Below are 15,096 nucleotides of genomic sequence, written 5' to 3'. Positions count from 1 at the left end.
TTTCCTGCTGAGTGGGAATAACACACTCAGAATATGACCTCTGTAATGACATAAAGTCAGTGAAAGCAGGGAGTATCTCAGTGATTTCCCAACACTGGACAGAATGTGTTGTACGTGATCGTGTGCACACTTTTGTCAAAAAGCAGAAATCTAAGAGGTTTTTAAGCAGCTGGTTCATTTGAACTAGAAAAACAACTTACTACAGCAAGAAGACTGTGTAAGGCACATAGAAGTAGACAGAATGTCTACTTCTTACATGTGGATGTACAAAAGGTGGAACCTGTAAAAGAAAACCCATAAAATCCAATTCAATAAAACTGACACAGCTGACTATATCATGGAAAATGCTTTGTAAATCCATTCTCTTTGTGGGATCTGAGAGGTGGTATTGCTCAGCCGAGCCATGATAATTCAAGGAGAGCTCCAGGTCTGGTGGGTCTGGTACTAATATGATTAGCACATATCTGGGGGATTTAAAACTGGGATTTCACAATTTGAGTGTTTCCTTAAAAGATGGTCTTTTAAACTTTCAGTCTGTCTTTTATATCCCAGATCAGAAATCAGCGAGTCAGTGAACAATACCAGGAAAATGTAAAGGCCAGAAATCAGTAATGTCCTCTATCAAAATATCATACTTCAAAAGATCAAAAATGTCATTTCACTTTATTAGAATTAGATTCTGTCAATGACAAGTCATCCATTAATTCAGTTAGATTTTAAACAGTAGTTTTACTTCCTCCTCGGTTCTCATTCGCACACGAGTCTGAGTATATAATACTGTTTACCTTATGTCTGCGATGGACTGTAAAACTGCCACCAGAGCATAAATATTGTTATCTTGTCTTCTGACAGATTTGTCTCTCTCCCCCCCGTTCCTTTTGAAATTCCGCCACACCAACATCAAGGCTGTAGCTACTGCGGACACTGAGGTCATGTCATCTGCATTTGTGTCTGTGTTGGGCTTTAAGAAAGAAAAAAACGAAACGTCTGTGGAAGGTGCCAGAAAATATGTAGATATACCTGTGCCTGGTCAAGATTTGTTTTTGTTGGATTAGGATATGGGGCAGTCCTAATCAGCATGATTTTTTTCTTTTTCACTGCAACAAAATGATCCCCAGGACCTGCTAAAATTCTTATCAGGAACCACACACTGGATGTTTGATAAAAAGCTCCCTCTTGTACTACTGGAAACAAAATAATAAACTTACGTATCAATCTATGTTTTAGTAGACGCCTAGCCCCGCCCACTTTACACAAACCCATCCAATTAGCTCATCCCCTCCTCAGAGGAGTGATCTGTATTTCCGAAACTCCGGGCTGCTTGTTCATTGTACTGAGTCAGCGGCCATACGCAAATGGATCCAGAGGAGGGCTGTGCTGTGTAGGCTGCACTCTACATAAGCTCTCAACCTGCGGGACTGCGCGCACATACTGCCGACTGGAGATCGCAGGTAGCATCTGGGGGCTTGACTTACACATCAGAGGCTCTGATTTGTGCTTATTTTCACAAGGACAAGCTTAAATCCAGGATTGTCTGACGAGATCTTTCATACATCCTCCGTTCCTGATCTGCCCATCGGGTGCATAGAGCAGTACAATGCGGCGGCTGTGCTGTTGACTAATTGGACACCCCCTCCACCTTTTTTTCTTCTTTTATTTTGCTTTTTTTTTTGCCGGTTCTTACTCAAGGAGGCACATTTCCAAATCAATGATGAAGCTCAAACCAAACCAGACCAGGACATACGATGGCGACGGTTTCAAGAAGAGAGCGGCTTGTCTGTGTTTCAAGAATGAACGCGAAGAAGAGGTAAGAAAGGTTATCCCAGTGTGACGCTGTTTTCCTGCATCTTATCAACAATATGCAGCGTTTGTGTGCTGTGACTTTGTGGCCTAATCAATCTGCATCTAGCAGCCATTCAAAGTGCACAGGGATGCTCTTTTTCAAAACGCACAACGATCCGTAATAAGACACACGGGCTTTGATTTATGGTGTTGCCTACTAGGTGTAGTTACGTGTTTGCTGGCAAAGCCACTGTCTTTTTGGTTTGTGTTTGCGTGCTGCTGATGTGCCTTGGGCCATCCAGTTTAGGCTAGTTTGAGGAGCACGTAGAGAAAAGGGGGGAAAAGCGGTGCTGTCGAGCCACCTTCACCTAGCATCATACGACTAATAGTACGTTTGTTTCAAAATAAAACACACGGGCAGCAGCGCAATGTGAAACTGCCCTCTCAAGTAAGGCGGGGCTCTTATTTTGAAAGTAACTTCCCGTTAGCTTTTCGCTAGCTTGAAGCAACGAGCAGAAGGGGGGCGAGGCGCTCACTTGTACGTTTCCTTTAGTAGAGGGTTTAACAGTGGCGTGGGCTGAGCGGGGGGGTAACAATATATGCCACAGGTATACTGCTAAATATATTTGTCAGATGTAAGGTCATTTTAATATGACAATAATGTAAACGTCCATGACCGAGCAGCTTCATTCACGGTTATGCTGCATCCCGCCGGCCTTGGGCGGGCTGCTGCGTAGCAATACTGTTGATTAGGATTTAAAGGGACCATCACATGTAAATAATGAATGGATGTGACAGGCTCTGATGGGCAGTGCTTTAGACCCACCTCAAAGGAGATTTAAGGTAACCTAAGGCAGGGCTTTAGTGAGACGTCCGCCAGATTTTAAACTACCATAGTTTTCTATTTTATTTTTTTATTTTGTGGGGTGACTGTTTCCTCCCCCTTTTTTGCAATATTTTTTTGTAACTTCAACCCCCCCCCCTAATTATCAAAAGCTGTAAAAATGGACCTTATATAATGTCTCTGTCTGCTAACTGGTCTGGTTAACTGGTTTACGTGCATGAATGTTTCACCAGTAAGTGACAAAAGTCAAGGCTGTCCCCTGCATATTCTGGCTTGACTATATTTAGCCGTTTTTTGGCCTGGCATAAACAAAGTGTTACACAATGTGCAGTAAAGACATCACTGTCTGCTGTCACTAGACAGCCACTAAGAGCTCTGCCTAGGCTCTCCAGTGTTTGGCTGTTAAACACACCATATCAGGAATTTTACAAGCATGCAAACAGTATATCTGCTTGTTTGCACATGTGGACGTGGTATGCTGTTGTTATGTAAGATTTTTTTTTGTTTTTAAATGCGTAGCCATAAAAGAAATGGAGATACTGTGCAGAGATGCAGTTTTGCTTTCTTTAGAATTGTTTTGGTTTGGCCATTTTTACTTGCATTAGTGTACTGTAATATTGTGACAACAGAAGGATGTAGGTGACTACTACCCTCAGGACTTTAACAAGCATGTCTGGGTTTGCAACCACAAACATGACTCAGCTTTAAGTAAGAGAACTGATGTGATGCTCTTACTGTAACTGGGTTGGCACTAATGGTGATTTTTGAAGACTATTCACATGTAGTGTAAGCTTTGTAGTAACACATATGCACTACATATAGACATGTAGACATTGGATACCTAACTCTGGTGGAACAGGAGCTCTAGATCTGCTCAGCTGTTTTTGTTTTGGAAGGGAAAGGAGAAAGCAGGGCCCATAAGGCCAGAGACTCTGTGATAGCAATAGTTTAACTTCGAACAGTGAAAAATGGGAAGCTGACAATTCAAAGAGACAGACAAGTTGGTTGAGCTGGTGGAATTACATTTCATCACCACAGTGCTAAGTTGTCACAACGAATAATCAAGCAAAAAGAGCCAGTGTTTTTATGTGTGTCTACTTTAAGTCTAAACATGTCAGTAATAGGAAAGCCACATATGTTAGTGTGCTAACATATGTGGTTAATGTGATGCATCATAGTAAAAGAATTTCAGCACTATTTTCCCCAGTGGTCGTCGCTTGGTATAATTCAATCAAATTGTGTGCTCACTGAATTATGTAATGTCCGTGCTGCCTCAAAGCTGCAATATGGCTATTTTACAGTCACCTTCAGTTCGTTTTGGCTTTCCAGCCTGAAATTTTCATTGTTTTGCTTTGCTTTGGTCCTCCCTCCTTCTTCAGCCTTTTGTCTGCCGCTGTTGGTCTAACAGAAAGGCCTGTACAATACTTTCTAGCTGGGCCATAAAATCTTCAACTACTAGAGCTACAGTTGCTCAGATTTGCTAATTTAGTTGTCTACCTTCTTAATGTGCTTCCAGTGGTTTAGTGTTTAACACATTCACTCGGTGAGCGAAGGGTCACTTGTTTGTTTCCAGACGCAGACAAAAATCTCTTCAGGGGTTGTGTCGGGAAGTAAAACTGGTGGCGAATCAAACAAGGGGAGCTACCTGCTCTGTCGACCCTTTTGTCTAAGCCAGAATTCAGTTCTTGGGTTCCAGTGACCTACCATTATCTCATGGTTAGCACCAGGGTCTCTTCGGTCAGTTTTGGGGGTTCTCCATGACCGCGCTGACTTGTTTGCAGATAATTTACATTACAGTGCGTCCCAGGTGGTGAAGTTTAAGCTAACATCTCAGAAATATAACAGGAATAACTACTTGGCTGTTTGGCCCTGAGCTACAGCTACTCAAAGGTGTGCGCAATGGAGTAGTATCAACGCTTTAGACTGAAGAATATATTCTTGCATTCACCTGAGTGTCACAAACTATGATTCCATATAAATGCAAAGCAGTTTTATAAGGTGATGATGTCACATGGTATTCTTGCTTGAAAGCCACCACCCCCATGTCAAATCTAGCAGTTGCCGTCAGAGGCTTTTAACACAGTGAATTTTAATGCCATAAGCGTTATCAGGATAACAGTTTTAGCAGTAACCTCTGTGTTTCTCAGATTTTACCCCATGGTTTGATATTGAAAGTATCCCAGCAAGTAACAAATGCTGTCATCATGGAAATGGTGGTGGCCGGTTACCAGTTTGAGAAGACGCTACATCTTAACATCAAGAATGAAGTCGCATGTGTTCTCTGCATTTGCATTTTGTGCTGTTTTCCTCCGAAGTTGCTTGTTTATGACTCTAATTAGTTGTCGTATAATGCAGCCACTATATTAATTTCTCAGCACCATCAATCATGTCTCCTGCGCTCCTCTTCTTTGGTGTCTGTGACTTTACATCATTCTGTCCTCCGGTTGCCTGCCTGGCATGTGGAGCCTTCTTTATTTGACAGCTACAGGCAGTTCTCCATGGGGAGGAGGTGTTTATGTCCTCCAGAATATTCCTCCCTGCTGTCTCCGTTTTGAGGCCATGCCAGAAGACCGACTCTGTTTTTAACTAATAGTGGTTCTGAAAATCTTTTGCCTATTCATGAAGTTAACTAGTGTTCAGAGAGGTTGTGTAATCAGTGACTTCTGGGCTCTACAGCATACACGTCTTTACATTGAAGTCTTTAAAGATGACTCATGTGTATTTCATTGTGTATTTCGCTATCCAGAGGAGGCTTATAGACACACACCCTGTCTAAGTGGTATGCCACTGGTAAACATGCAGTGTTATATGTACATGGTAAAACCTCTGAGCAAGTTGCTGCTAAATTTGCATCCACCATGCAAAAAGTTACAAAGTGCCCAAACAGTTCATGTCTTATGGCTGATTTGGATTTCTGTGGTGAATCTTTGTAGGGGTTATGTCGTAAGCTATATAACCATTCATGCTTGTGCATGGCGTTAATTACCTTGTGGTCATATCCCACTGTTTTATATGTGATGCCAGCCACGATAGAAACAAATAAAATCCTAGGACTTTTCTGTTTCTTTCTCTCTCTCTTTTTTTTTTTTTTTCCCTTCCCTAACGTATTTGTCTCTCATGTTTTGCCTCTTTGTAAATTCTCTCACATCCATTTCAGTGATTTTGGTTTGGCGATGTCCCTCATATGTGAGTCCTTATATCGAAGCTTGATTATTATTCCTCATGCTAGGGCGGAAAATCGTATCTCATTGATCAAAGACTGTGGCGAAAAAGCAAATGGAAATGTATAGGCTTGAACAGGCCAGTCACAATAGTTCCATTTGTTCCATTTTCATTTATTTACATTTCCAGGTAGATGCACGCCAGATTACACTGTAAGGTTTCACAAGGGTTTTGTAGTTGTTGTTTGTAGTGTCACCATTGGCATATATTTACCAAACAATACTTTCTTTTTGCTACTAACATGCATGTGGTACATCAATTATCAATAATGTTGCCCTGCCACCTTTAGGGAGGTTTGTCAATCTTCCTTCTCCTATAAAAGAATTAAAACTTGGAATATGCTTTTATGATTTCTTACGTTGTCAAAGGAGGAAAAAAGCAGTAAACAGTCCCTCCCCCAAGGCAATTTTTCTCTTCTTTTTTTATGGCTAGAGAGTAAACATATATGTAAACCAAATAATGTAAACAGTGTAAGGAAAGGTTAGTAAAAATACATATTGGTGGAAAAAACTATAATAAAATACAAACATGAAGGAAATGTTTTCAGTCTTAGTCTTCCAGTTTTTTATGTTATGCAAAATAACAGCTTCTGTTAACTAAGGTAAGAAAGACTCCCTGCTTGAACTGTATGTTGACCAATCTTGGTTACGTGCTTATTCTGCCCCTAAAGACCCATTTTAAGTAAGTAAAGTTTATTTATATAGTCATTTGATGGCTTAAAATACCCTGCCTGTTTTTGACTTCTTAACCCTGGAAAAATCGGTCTAGTTTTGCTTGTTATTTTTTATAATTACAAAAAAATCAAATTGGAGGAACTGTAATAACTCTGCCCAGAGGCCTCTCCTCTAGCCCGACCTTCTTTCTGAACATAAGTGGGTTTTCAGTGCTCAGAGTTCACCATCAGCTGACTGTTGACCTGCCATCCAGGTGTGAGTTATTTTGTTTTTGGGTTTTTTTGGCCTCTTTAAATTGTAGCTTGTGTGCTGTTTTTGTACTAACTGGTCTTTTTGTTCGGTGGGTTGCTATACAGCTCAGAAGGCGGAGCTTAGTTAATCTATACTATAATAATTTTTTTTTTTTTTAGTTGATAACGGGAATACCAGTTCACGTGACTGTTCAAGTTACTGAAAATAAATGAACAAACGGTTCAAATAAAAGTGTAATAATGATAATTATATAAAGGAAATGGACATATTTTGGCAGTTCTTTTACAACATGTAACATGGTTTCTTTTTATTGTGATCAAAAGGACTTGTGTTTGGGAAATTCTCTAAATTCTTGAATGTAGGTGAATGGCCTAAAGAGGTTGCAGGTCCATATTTGGCATTGGACAGGTGAAATTGTGCCCTACTGCTGCACTTCTGTATGAAATATGGAGCAGTGTGAAGAAGCAAACCTCTTTAATTAAAGATGGTTTGTAAAATGTAGATTCCAGTCTCTACATTCCAAAATTGACCCAACCCCTCTTTTCTTAGGGTGGATGAATAATATTTCCTCTTCAACAACTACAACTAAACGCTAAAATGAGCTTCGTTGTTGCTGCCCCGGAAACACCGTGTTTTGTATACATCGCGCACTCACTGCTTAGCGATCTCCCCTTAATCCTCGCCGGCTGCAGTTCAGCACACACGCACTGTTAAGACGTGAGGACCATTTGGCACACCCGTGAAGTCGCCAAGTCGGTGAGCCTGCGTGGAACCTCATGGCACAGTAATGACTTCTGGCAGGTGACATTCACATTTGTAAAGGAGGAAAAATAAAATCACTGCTGCACACTGACAAACAAAATAAAAGATCTCACTGGCAAAAGCCCTCCTGTTGTTGAGGGAGCTTACCGAGGCAGGTTACCAGGTTCAGCTTTGCACATTTCTTATAGTTTGCACCCTCCTGAGAGAACGGCATGCCCTGCACCAGTGCTGCTTGTACTATTATCTAAGCTGTACACCTGTCACATAACATAAACATCTGTTGTGTGATGCTTCTTCTTAACATCATCACTAGGGAAATCTTTGCACGCATGCACTTAACATCGGTTCCCCATCACCCCCACCCTAACCTGCAATCCGGGAATAAGCAGGTGGTTGAGTCAGGCATGTGAGCAAGACACCAGCCGGCAACTGATAGATAGGGCTCCAGTCATGTGCCGTATCAGTCAGACAGTCTGGTCTTCAGCCCAGGCAATTTAGAAGAGCCTCAGAAAGCCTCGTGTAGCCGCGGCCACAATCCCATTAGAGAACGTAAGGGAAGCCATACGAAAGCTGAGGTGGGATTAAGCGACAGGCTGACTTCTCTCACAGATTACTGCATATGAAGTCAGTTAGGTTGCGTTGTTCACCATCTGTTGCACATGCACATGCTCACAGATTTCTCACACTAATTCATGGACGTTCACTGTGTGGCCCCTTTGCCCTGACCGGCGCCCCCGCTTGTTTGTCGATGCTGGATTATGACAGAAAAAGGAAAAATGCTAAAATGTGCTAGAATCACGCTTAAATGAACCATCAGACTGTGACAGAATCCTGCTTTGTTTATTTTTTTTAAACACACTTGTTGGCTGTATGTGTTAATGATGATGACACAGCTTCATGCTAAATGCGATAATGCTCATGTTTCTTTCGATTGCTATGTGGATACTGCCGCAAACCGCACACACAGGCACATCTGATCTGTACGTATCAGTGGACACTGCAACTGTCGTGTAATTCAAACCCCAGCGGGGCGCTCGGGAGCACCGGCAGAATTTTAGGGGCCCCCAGCTGAGTTTACAAGCATTGTCCGCTGAGTTCATGTTGTGTCGGGACCACATGGACACTGGTATTAATTAGGGTTGAGTATTTTCAAGAATGGGCATCCACATGAAGTGGTGGGGGAAAAAAAAAAAAAGAGTAAATAAAGGAGTAAAAACTGGATTATTTGCTCAAAGAAATATATATTTATCTAAATGTGTGTAGCATCTTTATGCAACTCAATTTGTCTGTGTGACAAAAAAAAACCCTTTTGTATAAAGTCAAGGGGATATGGACTACACTGAAAGTACTTTCACCTGGTCCCTTATTTAAATGGCGGCCACAATGGATCAGTCCACACTGGATTGATTAATTTGGTACAAAGCAATCATCCCATCTATGAACTAGCTTGTAGCTCCCGAGCCTTGGTTTGTGTTGTCTCGTGGTCTTAAATCTGGTGTTTCGCATTCGTAAGAAAAAAGCATGCACCATGGAGCATGGAGTCACTCCACTAAGAGCATTAAATGTGCATGGATCCTCTTAAAGAGATCAGAAAGTAGTGAAATAAGACCACCTGTGTCTCTCTACAGTCCACAGCTGTCTGCGTTCAGTTCTGTGAGTGAGTGTAATCCTGTCTTTGGCATCTTGTGAGCGACGCTAAGCCAACTCCAACCATCAGTCATTTTTTTTTTTTTTTTTTTTTATGTTTTGAGTCCCAAGGGTCATGGTTCATGTCCTCAAGTTGCAATATAGGCCACTGAAACTCTGTATGCTCCTGCGTGCTTTAACTCCTTTGGTTTATTGGGGTTTAAAGTAAAAATAATAACTCAGTCTGCATTTCCTAAAGTTTTTCTTTTTCTTTGACAGGTTCTGCTGGTCAGCAGCAGTCGGCATCCAGACCAGTGGATCGTCCCCGGAGGAGGGATGGAGCCAGAGGAGGAGCCATGTGGCGCAGCAGTGCGAGAAGTGTTTGAGGAGGTAAATAAATCTGTGCCCTGACTTTGTTTTAATGTTACCGTATATAAGTCAAGTTTGAAGTCTATAAAGTGAAATAGGTTTGAAGTCTATAGGTAAGGGTGAGAGGTTTTTGAAGGGGTACAGTGTCGGCAGCTGGGTGAATGAGGAGCCTGATGGTATTTCAGAGTTCCCCCTGGTTGAGAACCTTGTGTTCTCAGCAACGTCAGTGGTCTAAACTTGGCCCTTCACTAGATTCCTGTGCATTCACAAACCCTGTAGCCTTTCCCTCAGGACACATCAGTGGGGCAGACTGACACTTGAGCAGATGACATATGTCTTAACAGTAATTTGAGGCCTGTGAACAGAACTCAGTACATCTGAATTAATAAAATGACTGTTATGAAAGGGACTCTCTCATATTACTGTAATAACAATCTGCAGAATTCAAGCAAGTTTCTTTTTATTATTGTATTCTTACCCAGGTGATGACCCAGTACAGTATAAATGACAGTGAAATCTTTTATATTGATGTTATATGTCGACCTTTAACTCTGTAGCTCGTAGCTTTGCTACTAGTTTCTGCAAAAACTGTCATAGGGGTTTAATTTGTTCAGTCCTGATATATGTATTCTTTATTTGTGGGCAGTTATTTGTTGGACTGTCCTGAATGTTGAAACGCAACACAGTTCCCACTGTGTTGATGCTTTTCTGTTGTTTTCACTTTCTATTCATCTCTGTGACTGATCTTCTACAGAGGCCATAGCTACTTGAGCCTTCCAACAAAGAAGTATACTCTGTGCTTCCCAAACACTACAGCCAGTAGAAATGAATGATTTTCTTTTCTCCTTTATCTTTTCCTCAGGCCGGTGTGAAGGGCAAACTAGGACGCTTGCTTGGTGTATTTGAGGTAAGCTTTTCACAGGACAGGACAAAATGTGCAAATTGTATAAAATCTGCAATTTTTTTTAACTTTAAAATTGGCAAATAAATGTAGGTGTGAATTGCATGATTTATTGCATCGCTGCATTGTAATTAAATATACATCTGTCTCTGATCCTTAAAGCAAAACCAAGATCGTAAGCACCGAACGTACGTGTACGTGTTGACTGTGACGGAAACCCTCGAGGACTGGGAAGACTCTGTCAACATAGGTAAAGTTTTGCTTCATGTCCTCCCCTTAAGCATCAATACTTGCGGTTTTGAGTGCTGCTGCTTACACCATACTCTGTATTTTTTATTTATGTGAAGACTAGAGTACTGCACAGAAACCACACTGGCAGTTACAACAGGTGCCTATAAATCTAGGCCACTGATCATTACTGCAGTGGTACTTAGCTGCAGTACGGTATATTACAGCTGTCAGTGCGGCGGACGTCAGTATCCAGTCTGTGTAATCCAAAGCCTAATGTATCCCCTCTGTTCTTGCTTTGAACTCTGAAAACCTTGCATACGTCAGTTTGGTCTGTACATGCATATTTGAAGGTTTTCAGGTATATATATATTTGAGTTTCAAGATACTATAGATATAGATGGATACTGTATCTTCACCCTACTTTAATGCATCTTATTAAGAATGCAAGTTTGCCTCATTGTGACATTCTGTGAAATGTTTCAATCCAGTGTCACTGTTTTTTATTTTTTTTCTTCTAACAAGTGAAAATGGGGTAACCTGCAGAAGCTATTAAAGCTCACAGTCCACTTTGTCTTTTGATATGAAGTCAAATCAGCTTGTGGAAAAGGGAAAGAAGGGGTTACGTGGCTTGTTCTGCACAAAAGTTACAGTTTGTGTGACAGTGCACTTTGCTGGTGATTAAGAAAACCTGATCTTCAGTTCTCTGTCTCCCTCTGCAGGTCGTAAGCGGGAGTGGTTCACCGTGGAAGAAGCCATCAAAGTGCTGCAGAGCCACAAACCCGTTCACGCCGAGTACCTGCGGAGGCTCCAGCTCAGCTGCTCTCCCACCAATGGAAACTCCATCCTCCCGAGCCCCTCATCAAACGACAACTACCCCCATTACAGCGCTACACCCACCACACCCTCGACGGGCAGCGTGCTGGGCTCCTCCTGCAGATAGGACTGCAACTCAACCTCCTGTCCTGTCTAGCTGAGACAGTTCACCTAAAGTCTGTACAGTCTCGTGCATGAATCTAAAGACTTTTTCAGAGTTGTGGCTCTTCTTGTATGTATAGTTTCTAATCTTAGCTGCAGGACAGACCAAAGCCATTGCCAGAGCCGTGTTAAAGACTGAGCAGGAGAAGCTGGGAACACTCTGGCAGAGAAACTGTGATTGTGGCTAAATCGAACACTTTTCTTTTGCTGGCAAACGTCAGAATGAGGAGCTGAAGTTTGGGACGAAGAAGCTGCAGACTCTGCTGGTACGAGTGACCTCGTGAAGGAATGCCTTACAGAAACTTTGTATGAATGTGGTATTGGGGTTGTTTTGTTTCACTGATGGTCCTTTTTATGTCGTTTTATTTGAACGAATATGCTGCGTGAATTCTAATAAAGCGTAGTCGACAGTGTTAATTGGTAAGAGACGGACACGTTGCATTTTAATGTAAAAGCGTGATTTCCTTTCCACCATGTTAACCATTAACTAATGACAAAATACAGTTAATTGATCTAAATTAGTATTTTCACTTAAACTTGGATGTTGGTGTTAACAAATGCAGCTGGAGTGAAGGTACTGGAGTATTTCAGTTAACCATTAACCTGTAAAACAAAACAAAACAAAAAAAAAAAAGTTTCTACCTCAGTGAGCCTAAACTGGATATGATGATCGCCATGGTCATGTCACAGAATGATAGCACTGCTGTGTTTATAGTTAAACATGAGCCAGTGTCTGCGAAGTTGAGTGTCAGCCAACCTTGACTGATCAAACACTGCTCTGATGTCAGTTTATGACCACATACCCTTTTATCAGTGCTCAGTGTTTCCCCACTGAAAAGTATTCAGAAGTGCAAATTACGACCTTGCTGGGGTCGTGTGGCCGGGCTCAACTTGAGATGCTTGGAGGGAGGGAAGTGCATTGCTGTGATTTATGCTGAATGAAAACAATTGAATGATTGTCTGCTTTTCCTTTAACCAGCAGCAGTTTTCTCTCTCTTGTCTCGTGGTGCTGTTTGAAGAATCTGTCCACTAATTACATTTCCACATAAACTATGATTGCTTTGTCCTGTGTTTGCATAGGGCTGCAATTAATGCATCAAATGACTTGACAATGACTTTTTTTTTTTTCCTGTTTTTTTCCCTGTTGATCTGTTAATGTCTTGGTTTATTCAATGCTGCCGGGGGAGGGGGGAATATCTACTGGATCAGTGAGTTAAGTGATGCAAAGCAAAGGTAAAATGATCCAGTGACAGTTTGATTCAAAGAAAGAAACAGTGCATTTTTAATCTTTGATAATTCTTACCATTTCCAACACAACCTTTGGCCTAAAAAAATTATTTATATATACACACACACACACACACACACACACACACACACACACACACACACACACACACACAAAAAAAAGAAATCCATCTTCCTTTTCAAAAGCCAAAGAAAAGTGGCTCACCCCAGCTTTTAAATGTCACATTTCCTCCCTGAAAACAGACTCCCACTCTCTCCTGCTTTGACGGCTGAATGACGACTAGTTACCACACGCCGATTTGTAAATAGCTTTGAGGAGAACCGCTGACAATGTGTTTTTAACCGAAATGAAGCTGTAATTTCTCTCTTTAATGTTTTATATATTTTTTTTAACAATGTACAAATGGCAGAAAAAGAAGACCTGTAGGAACTCTCCCTGACCCCCCCACTGAGTACGCACACTACAGGGTATTTGTATCACAACATAGTGACGTGCCACAGGTTTAGGATGTGAAGGTCGGCTGGTGTTTGTGTTGAGGTGATGGAGGGGGGTGCATCATGTAATAGTTGTATTAAAATGACTGACAGCAGAGAATGAGATTATATGGATGATAATCTGAAACTTTAAGATGAAAACCTTTTTAACAGACACAGACGTCACACGAGTATTGACCCAGAGTAAACAAGGATTTATTTTTATTATTATTATTTTTTAATGCAGATGTATGGGACATGCAGAGGGCTGGTGCGAACATCAAAGATCAGATGAATGCATTTGGAAATGAAAACGGTGGTACAATCCAGGCATTTCTCATTCTTTTGTAGGAGTTCAGTCATCTTCAGATTTCATGCCACGTCTCACTTTATCTTCCCAGTAGATGCTGCTCTTTCACAAAACCTTATCTGCAGTATCGTAAAATAATACAGCGGTTCAGCTCGCGTACAGTCTCGGCCTGTTTCTATGTGTGTCTGGACAGAAATATGTGCCAAATTAAAGGAAAACAGTTTGTATCCTTATGGGAGGTAAAAGAACTTGATGTTAGTGTTTTAATCGTCTATATCGTAGAGCGAGAGGGTGGAAAAAAACATCTCAAACACTGTTTGATTAAAATCTTTGTTTTATTTCAGAATATGATTGTTTTATAATGTGAAAAATCTCTTTCTAAATCCAAACTGCACCCTACATTGTTCAGATTCTCATGAGGCGGTGATTCTTTACCACGCGCCGTTTTGAAGTTGAACACATGCGACTGTGTCAGACCACAATCTGAACGTGAGCCCAACTTGAATCCATTAATCCTGATGTTCTACAGCTCCCAGTCACATCTCCCTCCGCTTGTTGAGATGCTGTTGGATGCTCGGATCTTTGCTGATCTGTGATTGGTCTTACTGTAAACAAGGCAAACTAAAGATTTGTTATTGTTTATCTTAATATGCACAGCAATGTTTCATGTGAAAGTGGGTTAAAGAATTGGAGAGGAAAGACCTTTGGAGAAGAGTGCATTAAAGAGGAAAAATCTTATTTCAACAGTTGTTGAGGATTTATTTAACTGATTGCAGCATATACTGTTTTTTAAATGTTTTTATATGTAAGAATTATTTGTCAAATTAAGCCATAGTGTTTGTGTTTATATATGTATGTATGTGTGTTTGCTAGCTGATATACTAGAGTAGGACAGTTTTCACAGTGACAGGAGCTGAAAAATTACCTTTAGCAAAAGTTTCACGATGGAGTGACTATTACAGAGCCCCTCAGTCTGGAGAGTACAGCAAATCCACATTTTATCAAAGTACCTGAGCCTTGAGTGCAGCTTTACCATAAGGTTTAACACAGCTGAATACAGGCTAATGTCTCTGAGAATCGAGTCAGCCTCACACAGAATAAAATCTCAGGCTTTTTATGATTGTGACGGAGCTCTCACTGATCAAAGTCAAGGCTGTAAAAGTTTTTTTAGTAGCCGTAATTTACAACTTGTGAAAATCAAACGCCGGCTCCTTTGTCTGGAAGGGCATACCTGCTGGACCCAGTTCCTCGTATCCATCAGCAGTTTCCTTTGAACACAACAGCGCAGTGCAGATCACACAGATCTGCTGACAAAGTCCCCACTATACTAACAGTTTTGTTGTGTTTTTTGACTCTCTACACTATCACAGAGGAGTAAAAAATACGTCAAAATTAATTCAAGAGTTTTAACAAAAGTACAAAACCG

At 41.1% G+C, this 15,096-nt stretch overlaps 1 protein-coding gene across 3 annotated transcripts; it reads left to right on the top strand.

Moving 5' to 3' along the window:
• Positions 1-1,304: 1,304 nt before the first annotated feature.
• Positions 1,305-14,408, top strand: nudt4b (nudix (nucleoside diphosphate linked moiety X)-type motif 4b). Of its 3 annotated transcripts, none has more exons than XM_082511384.1 (5): positions 1,305-1,807; positions 9,442-9,552; positions 10,394-10,438; positions 10,595-10,682; positions 11,383-14,408. In XM_082511384.1, exons 1-5 carry the CDS (start codon positions 1,709-1,711, stop codon positions 11,601-11,603), a joined length of 564 nt encoding a protein of 187 aa, XP_082367510.1. In that variant the 5' UTR covers positions 1,305-1,708; the 3' UTR covers positions 11,604-14,408. The 3 variants fall into 3 exon arrangements, with proteins under 3 accessions (XP_082367510.1, XP_082367512.1, XP_082367511.1); XM_082511386.1 differs by lacking the exon at positions 1,305-1,807 and adding an exon at positions 2,311-2,390; XM_082511385.1 differs by lacking the exon at positions 1,305-1,807 and adding an exon at positions 2,417-2,625.
• Positions 14,409-15,096: the final 688 nt, after the last annotated feature.

This window comes from Aulonocara stuartgranti (genome assembly GCF_965226115.1).
Source record: "Aulonocara stuartgranti genome assembly, chromosome: 17".
In the NCBI taxonomy this organism is placed as follows: Eukaryota; Metazoa; Chordata; class Actinopteri; order Cichliformes; family Cichlidae; genus Aulonocara; species Aulonocara stuartgranti.
This window is presented reverse-complemented; position numbering and strand designations above follow the sequence as displayed.